General features: G+C 46.3%; 1 protein-coding gene across 1 annotated transcript in view; it reads right to left on the reverse strand.

Annotated features, from left to right (window-relative positions):
- Positions 1-1,191: 1,191 nt before the first annotated feature.
- grin2da (glutamate receptor, ionotropic, N-methyl D-aspartate 2D, a) overlaps positions 1,192-21,046 on the reverse strand; it is a 102,819-nt gene continuing 82,964 nt past the window's right edge. The window contains exons 15-18 of the mRNA XM_076754852.1: positions 20,689-20,806; positions 11,511-11,572; positions 9,504-9,674; positions 1,192-4,486 (exon numbers count right to left, since the gene is read on the reverse strand). Coding sequence (XP_076610967.1) covers positions 1,304-4,486; positions 9,504-9,674; positions 11,511-11,572; positions 20,689-20,806 — 3,534 coding nt within the window. The 3' untranslated portion in view covers positions 1,192-1,303. The remainder of the gene's footprint in view (positions 4,487-9,503; positions 9,675-11,510; positions 11,573-20,688; positions 20,807-21,046) is intronic.

The following is a 21,046-nucleotide window of genomic DNA, read 5'->3' on the forward strand; positions in this document are numbered from 1 at the left end:
GGAAAAGACACTGCCTCCATTGTCGTAGTTAGGTAGTTGAGAGAATGTTTCATGTGCAGCTTGAGTTGAATGGCACAGTGCTTACATTGTATTAGACTTAATACATGTTTTGATATATAGATCACCATCAATAACAGCAAGAACAACTACAACACAGAAGTAAAATGAAGGTTTCAAAGTATAAAACTGGAACACGAACAGAGGGTGAGTAATGTATTGCTCAAGAAAGAATAGATGAAGTTACTGGATGCGGGCGTTGGTGTGCACTTGCATGTGCGCATATTTGGGAGACAACGGCATACTCTGCGAGATAAAAGGAAACACAGCAGCTAACGTACAGATTGATGTTGAGCTCTACTTAAGTTTGGCACTCAGCTTTTCATTAAGCCAGTAGAATATCAGTCACAGTTGACTTACCCTGTTGTCAAGAATACAAACACAGAAAAGCACAGACGCACAGAATAATCACATCAAGGAGAGGAGCCAAGAGGGTAGGACAGGAGAGGACATGAGAAGACAGACATGTGAATAAGGTGGCGGAGGAGAGGAAAATAGAAGGAGGAAATAAAGGAGAGAAAAGGGTGGTGAGGAACAGGAGAGAACAAAAGAGAAGGAGAGAGGGAGCATGGATAACACAGAGAAGACGAGGTGGTTATCACCCTCCTCTCCCTCGAAACAAGAAAGTATTGATCATACACAACAAACGTGCCTCAGGAGGGCGTCACAGTTCTGCGGGGGTGTAAACAGTTTGTTAAGGAAAAAGGAAAGTAGGGGGTAAGCGATTTGTTTAAGGGAAAAAATAAGAACACTGTTCTGTGTTAAAGGCTTCTGAGAGCAGCAGGCATACAGTACTACAAAGTTCCTGAGCCCTCAGTAAGCATTAAGAATCATCTGAATACAAACTGCTGCTCTGCATCAACATCCAAAGCCCTTTACTGTCTAAAGCAAAGGAGTCTCCTTCGGTTGTACCGCTTTCAATGTCTGATTTGCTTTTAGTGTATTGGTTAACCCAGTTCAGAATGCAATGTTGTTGCTGTGGTTGTAGTCTTTCACATACTGAGAGGAAAGAAAGGAAACAGCAGCAAGCACAAGATCGCTCCTGTTTTCCTTTGACCTACCCCATTGGGTTTGTTTGGCTTTCTGGTTTGTTTGTTTGTGCAGAATTTTAGGAAAGGGCTCAGTGCGTATACTGTACTGACTTGGCTGAGCAGCCGTGTTTGCTGCCAGGCAGATTCAGATCCAGATCACCTGCTTAGGGTCAGCCTTGCAGGGCTCTCTTAAGACTCTGGTACCTTGTTGAACTTCAGACCTCACTCTCCACACTGGAGAAATGGGCTGAGCCCCTTCGCGAGCAAAGGCTCTTGGCTTTGAGGGGTAAGTGAGGAGACTGAGGAAACCTCTGGGGCTGAGGTACAGAGCGCAATCTCTGGTACTGTAGTTTAGCACTTGCCGAAGCCATGGAGGAGGGCTGGGGCGCCCCCGGGGTCGATGAGACCACAGAGGGGGAGGATACAGAAGAAGAAGAGGTAGGGGGAGGAACGTGGATCGGGTGAGATGAGGACGGAGGAGCTGGAAGGGCAGGGAGCGGGGGAGGCAAATTAGGTATGAGGGTCGGAGGTGGGGATGATTGCCGTCCTCGATCTCGATCCCTGTCTGTTCTCTGTGTCCGCTGCTGGATACTGAGGTTTGACTGGCTGCCAGATTTCGATGGATTCTGTGAGCGATCGGGTTTGGAGGAAGATGAGGAGTCATGTTTGGGCTTGAGGGGACCACCAAAGCTCTGGCAGTGTGGGTACAGCTCTTCCTGGCTTCGTGAGGTGATGCGGGCCCATTTGGAGGAATGGGAGTGTGGGTGGTGTCTGGGGGAGTGACAGGAGGAACAAGCCGTGTGCCCTCTTCCCTTGTCCTTCGACTTGCGTTTACTCTTCTTCTCATCCTGTATGTGGAGTTTGTCCACCGACCAATATCGCCGAGGAGGTGGCGGCGTGAGAGGAGGCGGTGGCCAGTGTGATCCTGAACCCCACCCTCTCTCTCCTGCATCGCCTCTTCCTCCACCACCACCTCCACTAGACCCCCATCCACTTTCTGCCGTCCCCCACCTCTCTCCTCGCTCCAGGAACAGGTCGTCTCTACTGTTGATGCTGCCGGATTTATCCCTGGAGGGGTAGGTGCTGAAAAACCAACCTCCTCCTCCGATTCCTCCCACTGCCCTGCCTTCATGATCCTCCCAGTACCTCTCAAACTTCCCAAACTCTCCTGAAGAACCATCATCATCAGAATATATCCCGACTACTTTATCATGCTCCCGCTCCTCATCGGACATTGTCCTTCCTCCTCCACGCCTCTTTCCACGCTCCACTTTCCTCCTCTCGAGCTCAGAATCTTCTTCTTCATGCTCCACCTCGGACTCCCACTCGTGGAAGGACAACCCCTCCTTGGAGTGCATCTCGCCTCTTCCGTTCCGTCCCAGCAATGGCCTCCTCTCTCCTTCCATTCCTATAGCATCCCTGTCTGAACTTTTACTCTTCCTCCTTTTAGAGGAGACAGGCAACAAGGGCAAAAAGGCAGATGGAATGGCATCAGAGGATGGGTTGCCCCCTCCCCAGAACTTGACAGATGAAGAAGGCTTACTGCTAGAGCTTTGATAGTGCTTGCTGTTCCTCCGTCTGTGCTGTCTCTCTTTCCCTCTGCTGTCTTCCCCATCATCCCTCTCTTTCTCTTCCCTTTCCTTCCTCTCATCTTCAACTGGGATGTTCCATCCATAGCTTCTGATAGAGCTTTCACTCTTTTTCCGAAAAGACTCTCGTCTCAAAGGTGGGTATGATGGGTAGTCTGGTGTCCCTGACTTGAGTTCCTCTCTCTTTTCAGCATCTCCTCCCTCCTGCTCTGACCTCTTCCGCTCTCTCTTCCTTATCTTATCCTCTTTCTTCCTCTTCTTCTTTGTTTTGCGTCGCTTTCGCTCCCTTTCTCTTTCCTTCTCTTCCCTCTTCTTCTTCTTTCGGCCCTTCTTCCTCCTCTTCCTCTCGCGCTCCCTCTCTTTGTTGTGCCTTTTCTCCTCTCGACCCACTCCAATTCCTCGGCTTGTTGTTCCTCCCCTCCCTCGCTCTCTGTCACCCCATGATGCCCACCACTCCTGTAACTGGGCCAACTGGCTGCCTGTTCTCTCTCTGCCATAATCTCTCTGAGGGCGAGGCTTTCGTGGTGGGATTGGTGGAGGTGGTGGGCTGCACGGCAGTGAGCGCGATGACATTCGACGCGAACGAATCTTCCTCCGTGACCCCAGGAGGAGGCTGGACTCCTCTGTAAGCAGATCTGAGTCATAATCGTCATCCACCGTAAAATCCCGGTCGCCTGCTCGATACCGGAAACTGAGCGAGGAGTTGTAGGAGCTGTCGCTGGAGCAAGAGGAGGGGGAATTTGACCTAGAGAGCGAGATAGAGGATGAAGAAGAGGATGAGGATGATGTGGAGGAAGAGGAGGAGGACGAGGCACTCGAGCAGGAGGAGTAGAAACGACATGGGGATGAGGGTGTGGTAGGGGTGTGCGTTGGGGAGGAAAGGGGGACAGGCAGAGGAGGAGGTGGAGGAGGACGTCGCCCTCTCCTTCCACCTCCATCACTTGCTCCATACCTCCCACCTCCTCTCCTCCCCAGAGGGAGTATATTCTCATACAGGGGACCTCCTGAGCCTTTTCTCCTTGCCTGGACTAAGCTTCCTCGTCGCCAGAAAGGAGGCCTTCGCGGGGAAGATGGAATCGGTGGAGGTGGCTTGGAGATCAAGTGCCCCGGGCCTTGTTGGGGGCCTTTAGGAGGCAGACGTGGCATCCCGGAGGCTTTAGGGCCTCGAGGATTAGCTTTGGGAGTCTGCTGCGGGCCCCCGGCCTGCTGGTCTGAGTTAGCTCCTAGCCCCTCTGGATCTATAGGACCATAATAGCGCTTATATTCATCTAGCCCTGTGTCACCTCCTCCCCCTGCACCACCTGCAACACCTCCTTGCAGGTTCCAGTGCTGTCCAAGGTTCTGCTGATATTGCTGCTGGGCCTGGAGTTCACTGATGCCTCCTGCTATCCCCCCAATACCCACTCCTCCACCACTACCTCCACTCATGACTTTTTCTGGCTTTGGCCTGTTCCAACGGTCGACCACAGCGAGTCTGCGGTCATGCCGCGGCAAGAAGGTGGAGCAGGGCATAGGGCCTTCCAGTAAGGGGCTGTTTGAGGGTCCCAGAGCCATTGCAGAGTGTCCTGTCGTTGGCGGTGATCCAGGTAGCATGGTGGTATAAGTCTGCCCCTGCTGCTGTTGTTGGTGGTGCTTCTGCTGCTGCTGTTGCTGCACCATGGCAATGGCAGTCGTGTTATTTATTGTGGCTGTAACAAGGTGTTGTTGGGGTGCTGCAGGCATGGTGGTCATGGTGTGATACTGGGGCAAAGAGCTTTTGCTTCCCCCTGGTGTCGTCTCATCCTCAAACTGGCAGCAACTGTACATCCCCTGGGTGGAGAGATAAAAGAAAGATTGTAATTAGACCAGCAGGCTGCCAAGTATGATAAGGAGGAAATGTGCGTGAGAGAGAGACAGACAGAGAGAGCCGACATCCCCGATCCTGAAAAGGAAACCGATCGAGCAGTTTTGATCTGATACTTACACAAACCACACGAAGGCTGTCTTTCGAAAACTGCTAGTGTATGAACTATGGTACATAAGTCTACAGCCTGATAGAGCAAAAAACAAGCAGATCCATTTAAAAGCTCTCAGTTTCACAGATTTTGTTACACAGATGTTGTTATGATGACACACTCTTCACCACAGTTTAGAGTAAAAACAAGGTCTTCTCCTGATACTGACAGGTTAGGACATTTTGGTAAACGAATGTAGAAAAAGCACATATAAGCTGAAGCTGCAAGAAATCTGGATTTCCAGCAATGTTAAAGATCAACTGAGATTTTTTCTGTCTCCTCTTACGTTAAAATGAGTAACAACAAGCAATGACAACACAGCTGTATTGTTAGATTTTCTCCAGATATTACTATGCTGAGTAAAGAGACCTGATTTACTGTCTAGACACTAACAATTACCAAACGTTACAAATCAGTAGCTGTAAAAACTCGGCATAATGTCAATATTTGGATTCATTCAATTAGCATGTCTTGATGAAACACTACGCACGCTGAAGCAAGTCTGTTTAACAGCCACTATAAACATTTTTTACCATGCAGTTAAAAACGTGACAGGTTGCTGCATCAAGAGAGGCTTTAAATTTGTCTTGTACTTCTATCCTCCCTGTTTTCCTTTATCTTTATTCGGCGCACTGCACAGCCACTCACTGTGTAACTTTGTTGGCTTAACACGTTTCACAAAAACATTTTGAAAAGAAGAAAATAATCTGTCTTTCTCTCTCAGCGTGCTGGGAAATTGCTCTGGGTGGTTTTCCTCTACCTCAGGTTCTCTGTGTCACCACATCTCCACTAAAGGCAGACAACAGGGAGTACTGACCATTAAATATTGATGAGAGTTTTGGAGAAACTTTGGACTGAGTTTACCAAGCTTCTTGGAGTGTCAGTTTTCACACGATCAAACCAAACAAAGCTTTCAGCAAACAAAGCATCACTCAGCTGGAACAGGACTGGGTTTTCTCCAAAAGCACTGCGAAAAATAATTGAAGAGGGAGGTATGCGCAAGGAGTATACAGCTTCTGGAGAGGAGTCAAAACAATGGGGGAGAGCAAAGCAACAGAACCTATTTTGTCACTGTGCAAATAAAACAGCTGGTGACAGATGCTGCATCTTAAGAGAAACACCTTTCCTGTCAGCTGCCATCCTGCTTACTTAACCGAAACCCAACGAGCTTCAGTGTCTGCTCAGACGTCGTTCCCACTGCACAAATGAAGTCTGAAATAATGATCAGTGATCTTAACCAAACCTTAACCAGGTGATCTCCCAGTGCAGCTAGAATACGTCAATTCATTTCCAATAGAAATCAACTGGTTCAAAGAACTTTCTGTATCAAAAAGAAAGGTCAACTGATGGGAAACTGACGCCAAAAACCACTTGAAAGGGAGATTTTTAAAGTGAAGGAAAAAGTTGAAAATGGACGCGGGTCCAAACCTTCTGATCCAGAACGATCTACAGTTAATCTGATGTCAAGGCCTTGTTTCCAGCAGCTGGTTCTGACTGGGATGCATCCCGACAGAGACTCGTCTTCACATGTCTTGGAACCATTATTTGTTGCCACTTGAGTTTAAATAAGATCCTTCTCACTTGGTTTTAATGAACTGCTCCAAACATACTCCAGTCTGGCTTTTTACATCTGAGCTGCAACATTCAACAATGTTTGATGTGAATAAAACATGAGATGAAAGAGTCAGAAATCTGAGTAAATTACTAGCTCCTGGTGACAATGTTCTTTTCATTTTTATACCCTGAGCAGAATCCAAATAAAACAGAAAAAAATGTCAGCGGGCGCTCCTTCTCCCCTACCTCAGTATATTTACACCTCGCTGTAGATAGATGGGACTCAATTAGCAGTACTGAGGACAGCCATGTAAATCAGAAAGACTCTATTATTCTTCATATATGAAGATGATTCATAACATTCATCGATATCTGTCACATCTTAATGACTAAATGTGTGGGGCCTCCTGTAAATCTCCCCTCCCTGCCGGGACACAGATCTGATGGAGAGACTGTAATAACGGCCCTTCCGGACACATGAATCAGCAGTCCCAGCGGCAGAAATGCTATCGCAGTCTCCAGAGCATGGGGCGCAGCACACTGTGAAATTGAAACTTGGGTGAGTCACTGATTGGGTTAAAGCAAGGCGCAGAGGCCAGCTGCTGAGGCTTTAAAGCAAACGCAGCATATAGCTCGGGAGATAGAAGCTAACTGGTCTTGGGAGTGCCCGTTGCACGGAATTGATGTTTTTATTCTTAGAATGAGGAATGCAACAGATAAGAGTCGAGTTCGCTCAAGCGAGAAGAATATGCAGCCTGAACGCATGAAGAGAGGTGGAATTAAAGGGTCTGTAGGGAATATCTGGATATCAGAGGCTGCAGGGGACACAATGGATTTTCACCCACATGGACAATACAAATTTTCAATAAAACAGTGGAGTGTGTTCAGTAAATGGCACTTCAGCCTTAAAGCCGACACCGTCTCACAGCAGTTCATGAAACAGTCCCGAAATTTAATCTACGGGACACATTTTCCATTTTGTTCGTGACACTCAGCACAAGTTTCACACTAATGCATTTCAGTTGGAGGCACCTTTCATGCCAAGTTAGCGATAATAATATGCAGCATGAGGTTAGACTTTCAAAATAAAGCTTGCTGAGAAACTTTTAAGGTGACGGTCAGAGTTTGGTTAGGATTAGGCACGAAGGATGTGGTTTGTGTTAAAGCAAATACTTCCTTTAAACAAAGATGACTGTTGGGTGTCACACGCGAATTGAGAAAATAAACTAAAGTGAATGATAAATAAAGGAAAACCGTCCCTTTCTGAGCCAAGCTCGGTGGCTTTTGGTCTGAATATGCTTTAAAATTCCTGGCTGAGATCAATAAAGTGTATATTTTGAATTGCTGATTTTTTTATGTGCAAAAGCAATAATTCTGTTTTCTGTTGTTTTGTTTTTGCTGGTGATTAGTTTGATTTAGTTATACTTGTGTCGTGTCTTTAAATGTTGGAAGCATAAAGTAAGAGCTGTAATGTTATTTCCTCTCCGTCCTTTTTAGAGTGCAATTAGCTCACTCTTCCGCTGTGCATGAATTAGCCATTTTCTCTGCTTTGTCGGGCAGGAGGAGGTAATAAATCACGATCTTCTGTCGTCATTCCGGCCTGATGGTATCACCCGTCCGACCAGTGGCACTTCCACAGCAAGCATTCCATCACAGCGTCTTCTGACAAACAAGAATATCTCCCCAGTGCTCTATGAAGCTTGTTTTCCACTTCAACAGCCTCCCCTCCACCTCGCCTCCGTCCTCCCTCCTCCTATCTGTCCCTGTCGTTTCTTTCCACCCTTCACCTCCTTCTGGCCTCTCCCCAGCACCTGTTATACTCCACTGCCTCTGCCATCCAAACCCACAGCTGTCTCCTCGGCCGGCTCTCTTCTCCTCTTATCTCAGTTTCCCTCCCCTGCCTTCCCACTTCTCCTTACTCTCCCTCCCCAGTCACAGCGTTAATGCTTTCCCATCCCTTTCTTACCTTTTTGTCTTCTTTCCGGTCATCCTCTGTCTTCCCCTCATTAGCTCCCTCCTCTTTTCTCGGAGCCCTCCCTCCTTTTCACCTCAACCCCTGTAATTCTGTCTCAGGACCTGCACTAAATATTTTCAGGACCCCGAGCTGAACTTACAGAAACTGTATTGGCGCTGAACGAAAATAGCTGTGCGACAGCTAAGTGATCATTCTGTCTCAGACCTTTTGGCTTCTCTTGGTGTGACGCCAAGGATAGACACCCTTGATGCTCCTCTTTTTGGCTCTACCTCCTTCTCCCCTGCTGAGTGCCAAAAACAAGTACCAACATTGAGCGTTACCTACTTTTGTACAATCCATATCTTGATCGCATCTAAAAACTGTTTTCTATCCTGGCTTCATCTATATTTGTATTCTCCTGAATGAAGTGGACCTCTTGGCTGCAATCAGCAAGATACCGTCTGCTTTAATTGCATGCAGGGAAGAGGAGACTCTAAAAGTCTCCTCAAATTTCAGCCTAGCTGAACATCTGCTCCTGCATAAATCCTTTAACAATGCTCCCCGAGCTCTGTATTATGAATCTGCAGGTCGTTCCACTGATTGGGTTTTAGTTCCTCTGCAGGTTGAGGGTGTGCAAATCAATGAGACGAGTGAGAAACCAACGTTTAAAACCACTCACCTCCTGGCAGAAAATTTTGAATTGTTTTATATCTCGTGTATACAGATAATATTTATTGGTGGCATCAAACATAAACAACTGGCCTCCACCTCAGAAGGCTGTACAGTGGTGGTGCATCCATTTCTCCACATGCTGTATGTTCTAATTTTACATCTCGACATTTGGGATCTACCAAAAACGGCCTCAAAGCGTGACGTGAGAACATGCTCCATATCTCCTGCACATCATTGCTTCATTCAGTACAAGTAATAACAGCTTCCTGAATGAGAGATGAGGAGAGAGCTGTACTGTAGCATCTCATGTGCTGCCATTAAGTTAGTGAATTTTGGATAAGCTTCTGTTGTTATGCAGATTAATGGGGACAAATAAGAGATGTTATTATGGAAAGACCAAATTATTGAGGAAAGGCTAAAAGTGAGAACCTCATTTGAATGTCTTGTTTCTATTTGTCTGATTTCATTTTTAATCACAAAGTTTCATTGAATCTCTTGTTAAGCACACTGTATCGCACATCAATCCTCTGGCGGCTCTTCATCAAATCTAGAAACACATGTGCATTTTATTCTTTAATGTGCTACCCAATTCTGACCCAGTAAACAAGGACGCTTGGTGCGGCATATCGGGGTCTTTGCTGCCTTCACCCACCCTGCTGAGAGCCAGGAGGAAGTCCATCCCGCCCGATCGCTTCACACAGTGCCGCAGTTTCCAGTAAACCAGATGCTCCCACGCAAATACCAGGAGGCTGAGGCCCATGGCCACCAGCAGCATGTAGAAGACCCCGGCCATGTTGTCTATGTCCAGCTTACTGCTCATCACCTGGAGGGGAGAGGGGATAAATGGGGGAAGACAGGAGGGAGGGAGATTAATGGGAAACGTTATAAGAGATGAGAGCAGGGAGAAGAGACGAGGAAAAGGAAGCGTGAGAGCAAAAAGCAGAAGAGGTAAAAGGAAAGCACATGAGACGGGAGGGGCAGAGATGAGACAGGAGAGTGTATTTATTGCTAACGAGGGCCAATTTGTCTCCCAGACAGCAGATAAAAAGTTAATTACAACCAGCAGTACAATAGAGAATCCTTTGCTGTCACTGGATGTCAGAGCACCCATCTGTGATATTTTAGAGCCCCTGCGCTCACAACACTGATGCAAAGACCAAAACACGTCAGTCATCACAAGATATCTGGTTTGCATCAAACAAAAAGCTTTTCAGGGAGCTTAATGTGTTCACTTTAAACATTAATAGCTCTCATCTGCAGCCAGGCTGCATCGAATCAATAATCACTATTGCTTTATATGGAGGGTTTCGGTTCCTGTGGAGGCATTTGCACCCAGCATGTGTGCAGACGTCCATTCTGAGGCGTTAACGCCTCAAGTTTGGTTTGTTTGTCCCGGCAACAACATTATAATTTGAACTTATGTAACACCAAATAAGCGCACACACCCCTGAAATTGAGCGTCTCGGCCCTCCTCCACAAGAGTGTGGGTTTGTTAGGTGTGTGATTGGCACTGCACAAAACAACCTCAAAATGCAGGGTGACACCTGATAGGCAGCAGTTAGCTGTGTTTGGAAATCTGAGCAAAACAAAATGAAGCGATGGCGAGCAGGAGTGCGGATGAGGAATCATACAGAGCAGAAACAAACCTCAAACCTGGTGAGATGACTGCTTTTGATTACCTGTAACTACTGCGCACAAGCTGTGGTTTGCAACCGAAGTGCAGAGAAACTTTGGGTTTTGACTTTAATCACTTAATTTACAGTTTTTCACTTAGACCCAATCCTGGTCCCCCCTTCAGTGCGACCACTTGGTACGACCCTACTGATTTACACACATACGTGTGGGGTGGGGTGTCCCGCTTGTTTTGGGTAGCAGTCATTTATCCAAACACATCGCTTTCAGATGCAGTCGCCAAACAGAGCAGGGTCCCAGAATGCTTTGTGAACTGAGGCTGTGTAACATGAAATATGGCTCCGGGTGCAGAGAGAGGAGACCGTATCTTTGCAAATCATCTTGCAAAAACGCTAAAATGTCAGTTTAATGAAGATGCAAAGGAGCTCGTAACTGGATCGTTATGACAAGGATTTCAGAAAAATCTCCATTCACGATGTCACGATTACTTCCTGTAAACGGCGATTTGTGAGTGACAGTGATGTTACTTCACTGTTTTCATATATGAGGCTTCAAAAATACCGCAGCAGCCAATTTTCTGCATTTCATCTCATCTGAGACGTCTCTGAGGGCAGGTCTACACCGAAATTAGAAAACATGCTTCCTGGCTGTTGTCAATAGATTAATCTGTCTTGTTCCTTCCGGCAAATTTGGTCATTTTTGTCGCCAATTTGGCCTACAGGAGCTGATAAACGGGGATATATTTCTCTCTGATGGTCAGAGAATAAAGGAGGAGCTCAGGTAAAGATAACTTGAGTCAGTCTGGTTTCAGTGATACCTTGTTATCAGTGCCTCTGCCTGTTCTGGGGTCACAGTCGGATCATCACAACGGATCGAGTTTCATCTGTTTGGTTAGACAACTATCCCGACTAACACCTTACCGACTATCTGACCAGGAGTAATCTTCGACTACATTCAGCTGATCCTGAAAACAGCACAGAGGCTGATGTGTGACAAGTTGATGGAGAAAAGGTAGAAGACGTCGTACCTCGATCTTATCGTTGTGGCAGATGCCCGACAGCCAGAGACGCTCCAACATATCAATCTCATCTGTAAGAGAAAAGATGGAGGGAGAACAAGGAGGTCAAAAAGAGGAGACGCAGAAAGAAAATGAAATAACGAGATAAGAAAAAGAGGAGAGAAGGAGGTTTATAAGGTTCATAGGAAAGAGTGCAAGATGATGAAGAGGGAACAAGACAAAGGAAAGATGAGGAATTAGGGCAAGAGAAGACAATAAGGGAGAAGGAGTTAAAACAGTCCAGCACTGGAGGAGAAAATAAAAGAGAAATTTTAAAAAGGGGATTACCGCCCCTTTGTTATGAGAGTGAGGTTTTTGATCCCCCGAGGGAGAAGAAAGAAGGAAAGCTGAGGACGTGGAGAGAAGAGGAGGAGGATGGAGTTTATTGTGTTACGCCAAAAAACAGAAGGACATATGATGAAATGCAGCAAAGGCAGAAGAAATGAGAGGAGGGAGCGAAATCTGGTTTGTGTGACGTTAAAATCCAAGAAAAGATCACAGCAAAATAAGACAGACGGGCAGCAGGATGTCACGTGACGATCAATCCAGACGGAGGGCAGGAAGTGAAAACTGCAACGGACGAGATGAAGGGAAGTTCTCAGTGGGCTGGTTTAGATGAAATTATGAGAGAAAGGTACAGACAGAAAGTCAGAACAACCAAATGAAAGCAGGCAAAAGTTTGGAGGCAGACAACTTTCCTGTTAGCGGCTGGTTCACAACCTCGGGACCAAAGTGCTTCGGGTTCTCTGCTGTTTGGTTTTTGTTGGGGTGCGAAGCTTTTACTGTCCTGTGGATTAACCGAGCTTCACGCCGCGGTGCTGAATGTTGACGTTTACGTTACGGTTGTTTGCTCTGTTAACCGCTCACAAAGGTCCGGTGAAACAACACTAAAGACGTGGATCATCGCTAAACAACACGGAACGTTATTTATGTTCAGCTGTCTTATGTGAACTGTTTACGATGATTTAACAAGTCTTAGTCGTGTTGTTTGTAGCTGTTACTTTAAATCTATCACCACAGATTTAAAACAATAGCTAATGTTACACCATTTCCACCATTACCCGACTCTCACTCTTCTTTTCCGGCGTTTCTTGCATCTTTCACTCTTTCGGTATCGATAAAAGCTCCTCGCTTTGTCCTGGTTTGATCAATCTGAGCAAACAACGCAAAACACAGCCAGTTTGAGTGTGTGTCATAGTGTTTCCTATGCAGAAAATCACTTCCTGCCCTCCATCTGCAGTTCATGCCACAACAAAAGAGTGACATGATGTCACATGCAAACAACCTGTTCTGTGGCCACAGTGTGTGTGGAGCGAAATGAAAGTGCAGGAGATCAGTTACTACAAACTACAGGCACAGAAACATAGCATGTGTAGTACAGTAAATATCCAAGTACGAATGGAAGAATTATGACACTGGGAAGAGGCTAAAGAGAGAGGAGAGGAGGAAAAAGTTGCATGAGAACGAATTAGAGGCCATTTTTGCAGAGAGAGTCATGAGATCGAAGAGAGAACCTGGGAATTAGAGGCAGCGCGTGGAGGCGGGAGGAGCCTTTGAAGCAGGTTGTGAAATGGCCTGGTGTCTGAGGGCAGAGCGTCGCGACAGTGCATGGGAGATGAAAGACGGGGGGGGCACACAAACATTAGACCATCCGCTCGACTATCAGCATCACGCACGCACATCTGATACACACTCTGCGCTCCGGTGATTCGGGCCTCTCAGCGCTGGCCATTAATGCATTAATCAAAAAGAATGAGACAGTGGGAGGGAGAGGCAGGATCAGACGTGCAGGGAGACTCGTGCACACACACACTCTGAAGATGTCCCAGTCAAAGGAAGTTCCAGCTCCCAGTGCTCACAGTTACAATATTAATCGACCTCTGGGTTAATTAGAGCTGCGTGGAAACCTCTCCGTGAAGCCCCGCCACGCGGATTAGAGCGCCACGGCTCAGCCATGTTGACTGAAACGTCAAATCCGCTCAGACAAAACACAAATCTCACTCCGGCATGAATCACCGTGTGCCACGTTCCACTTCCTCAACGGCCATGTGTGGGAATTCAAACGCTCCTTGACAGGCGAGTTACACCGGGCTCGACTGGCCCGACCCTGCCTCAGCCCACCCGGCTCCCAGCGCAGATCCTGACAACAGACGCTAAATACATGTTCATTCTGTGTGCGGCTCACTCTCATAATCTAATTCATCGAGTTTCAATGAGTGCTCGGTTGATTTCTCCCTCCCCGTCCGGCTCTCTGCTCCCTTTATCTCCCTGTAAATACATTAATCATGGCAGTCAGCGGCGCATAAAGCTGCTCTTTGGGAGGAATCTTCCCCACAAAGAGCTGACAGACAGGCAGAATTTCAGCTATATCCTCTCTCACCTGCTCTGAGGAGGAAAATGCCACGGAGTAAAGAGGAGGAAGCGTCTGCACAAATAAAAAGGAGCAGACGTGCAAACACAGAGGGGGAAAAGCCAGAGCTTACAATTAAATTCATATTTCATCCTGTAGATTTCTGACATTTTTGTGAAGATTTGGGGACATTTCAGCATATTTTCAGGTCTATTCTCACCTACAGAACATGTCTCCCTTTAAAGGCTTTACATGCGTCAACAGTGAGGATTTAAGGGCCTCGAGCTTCAAGCCTCAGAAATAACATTTCCTTGATCCAATCTGTGCAGAAAAAGCACTGAGGGAAAGGGTATTATGACCTAGAGCAGTTTCAAACGTATGGTATCACCTGGAATACGTCCACATGCAGGCAGACCAATAACCAGGCAGCAAAGCACCTCAGCTGACTCCTTCCAGTGCGAGGGAGCCGTTTTTCTGCTCTACCCAGAGTATAAAACAGCACTGGTAATTTGTTCAGAAGATTAAAACTTCACAGGCCACGGCAGCGTAATGTAGTTAAACCACTGCACACAAACCTCTTATTATGGAGGTCACTGTGGAGGGTTTGGCATAAAAAAGCATTTGACTGTAAGACCAAACACTGACATTCAAGCTGCTGTACTCACAGTCCACATTAGCTCCTGTCAACACGAGCACAGCCTGTGCTGAGGCCTCAGTTTACTACACCGAACCAAAGTCTGACCACAGAGGTTACAGGTCAGGAAGCGCTAACGAGCCACTTTATCACCACTCGTGTGAATTATCTGAAGAACAACCAACTCTGACGACTTGTTGTATTCGCTGTTATGACTGAGACCTCGGGAGGAGCAGAGCGTGGGCGGAGCTGGGGCCGGCCGTCGCGGCTAGCTGCCGCTCAAAGCTGGTACGCCTGTAACTTTGAGCTTTAATGTGATTTAAATGAGTGATTTATATAAAAATTCTCCCTCTGTACGGTTGTCACAAATGAGGAAATTAGATAGAGACCGAAACTGCTTTTTGCACCACAATGTAAACATATTTCAAATTCATACCTGCTATAAAGTTGGGCATTTTAACGTGGGGGTCTACGGGGACTGACTCACTCGGGAACTGTGGTTTTTGGCACTTCCAAGATGGCTTCATTTTTCAGGCCTGGACATTGCTGCTTGCCCCAGACTGACTTTACTGCTTAGTTCCAGTCATATTTGGCCAGAAAAAACCCCAAATGAATGAGGTCACAGCCGATTAAACCGAAAGAACAACACCGTCAGCAAGAAAGCAAAGCACATTGATCCTGAAGTCTTCACTAATGGAGGCCAACTTGCCAGTAGGGGTGTCGTCTTCATTATGATATCTACATCACATAATATCTGCACAATAAGCAAACAGAAGTAATGACTGGATGCAAGTTTTACTGATGCTGTAGGCTGGACTGCCTGGTCCCATTTCCTCTTTCAAAGCTGTTCAATATGTCATATAGTTTTTTTTTTGGCCGTCACATCCAGATTGGATTACATTTTATTCTCTGTGACACTGTGAGCAGCAGCAATATTGAGTATATGAGTAACTGTAGATGAAGCAAAAGTGAACTTTGGGAGGAGAGAAATATTGGACGGGACAGAAAACACAGCAGATGATTTAAAGCTATTGTGACAGCGTTTGTTGTGAGTGACAGAGGTGAATTAAGTGAGCTGTAGCTGCTCCTGCCGTCGTGTCACTGCGTAGTTCCTCTATCTCTAAAAGAAACGGCTTTGTGAAAACTGAGAGCGGTTTCTGCCAGTCGACCTGTGAAAGCACAAACAATAACTGGAAAACCAGCCGGAGAGCCGGAGCGTCTTCAGGGTGGAGGGATGGGAGAGGTGGTGGAGTCTGATTAATCTCCAAGGACGTGGATCCCTAAAAATATTAATCTTTTCAAGGGTGCTTCTGCAAAGCACTCGGAGTTATGAGGGTTATCAAACTCCAACTATCAAACAGTGCCAGAATATTTTGTCCAACTGCCAGAACGAATTCAACTTTAACAAGCATCCCATCTTTTACTCCGCCTCGTCTTTCTGGAGTCGACCAGGGCGGCGAAAATGAATCCATCTTCGCTCAAAGGAGCAACTGCATCAAAAGAGCCAGCTGAGTTTGATGTCTGAAGGTCTTTGTTCAGTCAGATAATGCACATTATTGATTCTGCATCGTGGTGTACATGGAGTCTGTTTAAAGGGACGTTTCTGCCCTTCCTGGTCTGCTTATTCCTCCATTTATTTGTTTTTAGATGCTGATCCCAAATGATCTGTGGGTTCTGTTTGGATGTGGAAACTAAACATAAAAACAAAATTGCAGGTTCAGAGAAACACGCAGCTCTATTCTGGGGCTACGAAATTAAAATCAACATCTGCGTCTCTGAGGACTCAGAGCCATCTGAACAGAAAAAGGATGTGAAGGAAAAAAGAAATCAGCCTCCCGAGGGTGTGCTGCGCTGCTGCAGCGTGTCCCGCCCTCAGCGCCCAAAGCTGTTTGCATTCACATTTTCCTTTTTATCAATCCTTTGTGCGTGAGGTGTTGTATTGGCTTTGCTCAGTCAGCATGAATCACTGTGAGTGACACAAAGGGGGAGTGAAGTGGAGGCAAACTTTGGATCCACGCTGCTGTGCCCAGGTGCAACGTCAGCAGCTGTATCAGTACGTATTCCTGCATCTCGGTTCTTTGTACCGTCACTTCAACGGCGGTTTAGTTCTTGCTCCACAGCCGCCTCGCCTTCAAAAGGTTTCCATTATCAAAAGTACTGCTGTGCATCTGCGCTCCAACTGGGTCTGCTCTCTATGTTTTGGCGAATGGGGGGTCAGCAGTGCTCCAGAGAGACAGTTCAATGTGTAGTGATGTCTATTACAGCCGGCGACTCATTTAGCTTCTGTCCTTTAACCCTAAACCAACACTTCCTGCAGACATTCCACAATAAAAGCCTACCAGAAGAGGAAGATGATCTGCACTGTGAGCTGCTGGGAGGCTTTTCATGTGGAAATACAGGAAGCGTTGAGTTTCATTTGCAGTAGCTTAACACATTAAAAAAAAAAGTAGTGAATGACAACAGTACTTCTATTAAAATATATGTAAATATATATGTATAATGTTCAGTATGGAATTAATACACTTGAAATATAATTTATCATGAATTTATAGCGACAATCGTAAACAAAGAGAAAGTTTGAGTTTGAGTTGAGTTTCCGTCAAAGTGAATCAGTGGAAAATCAGACAGACTTCATATAAAAACGCACTTTCAAAGACGAGAAAAACTAAAGAAAAAGCAGGCCTTTATTTGAGACAGACCTTTCTGAATAAAGGCCAGGTCTCCTCTGTGTGTGAGGGTTAAATACATTTGAGAATAAACAGCATGTCTCCATTTGGGACTTTCATTTTTCCATATGAACAGTTTTGTAATTGTGGTGTCGCCCTAACAAACAGCCAGATGTCTCTTTTTAACGAACCCCCTCCCTCAGTTTCACAGTTTTGAACACTTTCAGCATCCAGTGCCGTCAGCCTCCGGCGTTCGCCGCCCCTGGGAGCCGCTGTCACCGCGGCCACTGAGGCATTTTCCACCTCCACTCCCAAGTTTGCTAATTGCAAGCGGACTAAATTGCTCTCCAGAGGAGCCAATTTGATGACTGACCAGTCGTGCTAATAAAAAAAAAAAAAAAAAAAAAAAAAGAAGTGACAAGCCTCTAACAAAGAGATGTATTACGAGGAACAATTACAGGAGCTGCTGAGGGCCACAGCGGATGTGCCGGGGATAATGAACTCACATGATGTCTTTGGGGTCAGTGTGAGCGTTCCGCTTTAACAATGAAGAGAACACAATCAGACCAAACAGTATTAACCAAAAACGGGAAATGCAATTCACAGCTGGTCCTTCACTGTTGTTCCCACAAATAATTCCTTAATTGGATTTGGGATTATTACATTGAACACGGAGTTTTTTCACACCCCTGCATGAACGATCAGAGCGTTATCAACGTTTCTGATTAGCGTGTGCTACCTGTGCAGGAGTGTTTCTGATGTTTCTCTCTGCTCTCTGTCAGTTTCCTTCACTGTTCAGAATGAAGCAGCTTCGTTTACGGCTGCCGGACGTTCGCTGCATTTGAACTCTGACGGTGTTTCGCTGCGGTGTGGAAGATGTTTGTCATCCTCAGCGATCTACGGACGGGTTTGCGTAACTACTGTTTTAGGTTTGCCCAAAAAAAAAACAAAAAAAGAGCTGAAAACCCTTCAGTCAGACCACGTTTTCTGAATCCAGGATGTAACGTTGACATGCATGAACACATCAGCAGGATATCAGTGACATCAGTCCTGGTCTGTGCACCTGTTTGTGAAATCATCTCATCGGCCTTGGTGTTGCAGACAGTTGGTACTAACTCAGTCTCAGTGTTTTTCCTCTGAATGCAGATCCATCACTGGTTTTACATTACTGAGCAGTGACGCCAGCAGAAGCTAAAAAGCTCCGGCATTACGAAAACACAAAAGAAGCGTCTTAGTTTAATGTTGAGAGTCCTTCTGACGACCGCAAACCTAATTACTGCAACGCGTCAAGGTCACTGCGTAAAAGTTATTCGGCGTCTCTCTCGGTTGTGTGCGCCTCCTCTCCTGCTCCTGCTCTATTTAAAAGAGCTCCTGGCATGAACGGAGGAGGGCAAACATTGCCAAAACATTTGAGTCAATCAAAAAGAACTCAGAACATCACATCTGCTTTAGAATGAGAACCTCAATGCTTCAATAAAATGCCATTCAGTTCTGTCCTTGTCGCATAATTTTTCACCTTGAAACTAGTAATTTGGACGTGTTTTTGTGCCATTTAATATCTTGTTTTGACACATTTTTAAAGTTGGCACGTTCAAACCTGACCACGTCTGCGTGCATGTGATACACTTTCCTTTCTGCGGGTCCACTAAGTTTGATGCAGCCTCTCTAACACTCGCTCGTCTGTAGGATTTAGTAAACTCAGAAACTTCAACATACAGGTGCGACTCCTCCCTCATCTTCGCTGCCATTCCATCGCTGTGTTTTCGGCCTCCTCTGAGAGGCCATGATTGACACAAACAGGCATAAACAGACTGGTTAACAATGCCATCCAGTTAATTGTGCTATTATAGGTACCAGAAGGAGCCGCGAGCACCTCCGCACCTCCTCACATCTGTCTCTGTCACACCTCCTGCTCTTTATGCTTCCACTCCTCTTCCTTCTCTCTCTGACTGATCTGAACCACATTTCTTCCTCTCTGCACACTTACTCCCTACAGCCGCCACCGCCGGGTATGGACGTAAAAACAAGATTAGACATGCAACTACTTTTCCACAAGTTGCCTGCTGTAAAAAGAACCTCGTCATTGTGGGGCGATGACATGAAAATATAACCACAGACACGTTTAAAATGACGGAAACCCAAATATGCTGTAAAACGTCAAAACTGAGCTCGCCAGCAAACCAAAAGACTCAAATGATCTTAATGATCTTGAACCTTTTTAAGGCGGCGTATTAAATCACTGACGAGTGATGTGGATCGTCAAGAGAAATGTGAAAGGAACAAGTTCAACGGAGACGCTGACATAAGTCACGAGACAGGAGGAGAGATGAAGTGAGGAGGTGAAGCCTCTGAGGAGCTTTTAAATATATCTCCCAGCGTTTGAAAAGGAGCAGAAAAAAGGCCAAAACTGACGAGCGACATCTCTCAAACACAAGGTCCAAAAACGGCGACATGCATCAACGACAGAGAAGATGAATACAGTGAGAGGGAGTCGGGCTGTGTGTGTGTGTGTGTGTGTGTGTGTGTGTGTGTGTGTGTGTGTGTGTGCATCACACCTCCTTCCCTCTTCCTTCCCGCTCTTCTTCCCTTTAACCTTCTGTATTGATCTTCCTCTCTCTCCCTCTTCAAACCTTCCTCCTCTTTCATTTCTCCTCTGACCCTCACCCACCCCATCGCACCCCCCTCCCCTCACCTCATTCGTCTTCCTCACGCCTCGCTCCATCTCTCTTCCTCATCTTTGACTCCTGCCTAACTTTGAACTTTGTCCCCTTTTATCCCACCAGCACCTGCATCTGCTGCTGGCTCACATTCATGTCGATGAATTGAAAAATGATTTGATCAAACGTTTTCTATCTTTACTGCCGTCATACTTGTTTACCTGAAACCCTCCAACAATAGAAAGTAAGTAAACTATGTGCAGGCAACTTCAGCCAGCAGCTTTATCCTTGATCATGTGATAATCATTAGTCATTTGCATAAAAAACAAACACTTTTCTACATGTCCACGTTGCAAAAGAAGACCAGTAAAATCCCCACTTAAGGTCAAGGTTACGGACAGACTGGGTTAAACAGCCTCCATCCATCCAAACCTGCGCTCATAACATAATTAACTGCCACACAAATGGTTCTGCGTGTACCAAACGACGTTCTGCAGACGTTCCTACATTCCTGAGCTAAATGCGTCTTCTCTGACCTTTGCGGTCTCGGTTGGATTACATCTTTGTCCTTTATGTGAACCGCTGCAGCGGCGCGACGCGGAAAGGTCGAGGTGTTGAAGTTAAACGACCATCGACCTCGACCTCCTTTCTGAGGAGTTTCACGGTGTTCAGGTGTGTTCAGTGATTCAGTGCAGGATGAAGGAATATTACAAACTGCACCACAAATTGTTTCATCAATGACAGTTTTCATTTTCCAGACTCCTGACTGAAACCTTTCTTTCCCCTTAAGCCCACCCAGGTAAAGGCTTCAAGCGCCCCACCCTCGACCCCTCTGTCTCACCGTCTCCAACCAGCTGCAGCAGAGCCAGGTCCAGAGGGCGTTTCCAGCGGGAGTTCTTGTGCAGGGCGATGCCGTAGCCCGTGGTGGCGAACACCTTCCCGGAGCCGATGGTCATCACCTTGTGGAGTGAGGACACAAAGATGTGAACACCTGCACATCCGCGCACACAAACACACAAACCCCTCCACAGAGTCGGATTCAAAGAGGCCGACGGCGACGAAAAATGAAAATTAGCTTAATTTCTGCTGTAATATTTTCCGCCTGCTGTCACCGTCGCATACATGCAAATCAGCTGGCTCAGTTCTCATATCGACGTGTGAAAAAGTCCCAGAGCTGGAGCGCAGGATATTGTTTCAGC

The sequence above is a fragment of the Chaetodon auriga genome, chromosome 17 (genome assembly GCF_051107435.1).
Source record: "Chaetodon auriga isolate fChaAug3 chromosome 17, fChaAug3.hap1, whole genome shotgun sequence".
Lineage (NCBI taxonomy): Eukaryota > Metazoa > Chordata > Actinopteri > Chaetodontiformes > Chaetodontidae > Chaetodon > Chaetodon auriga.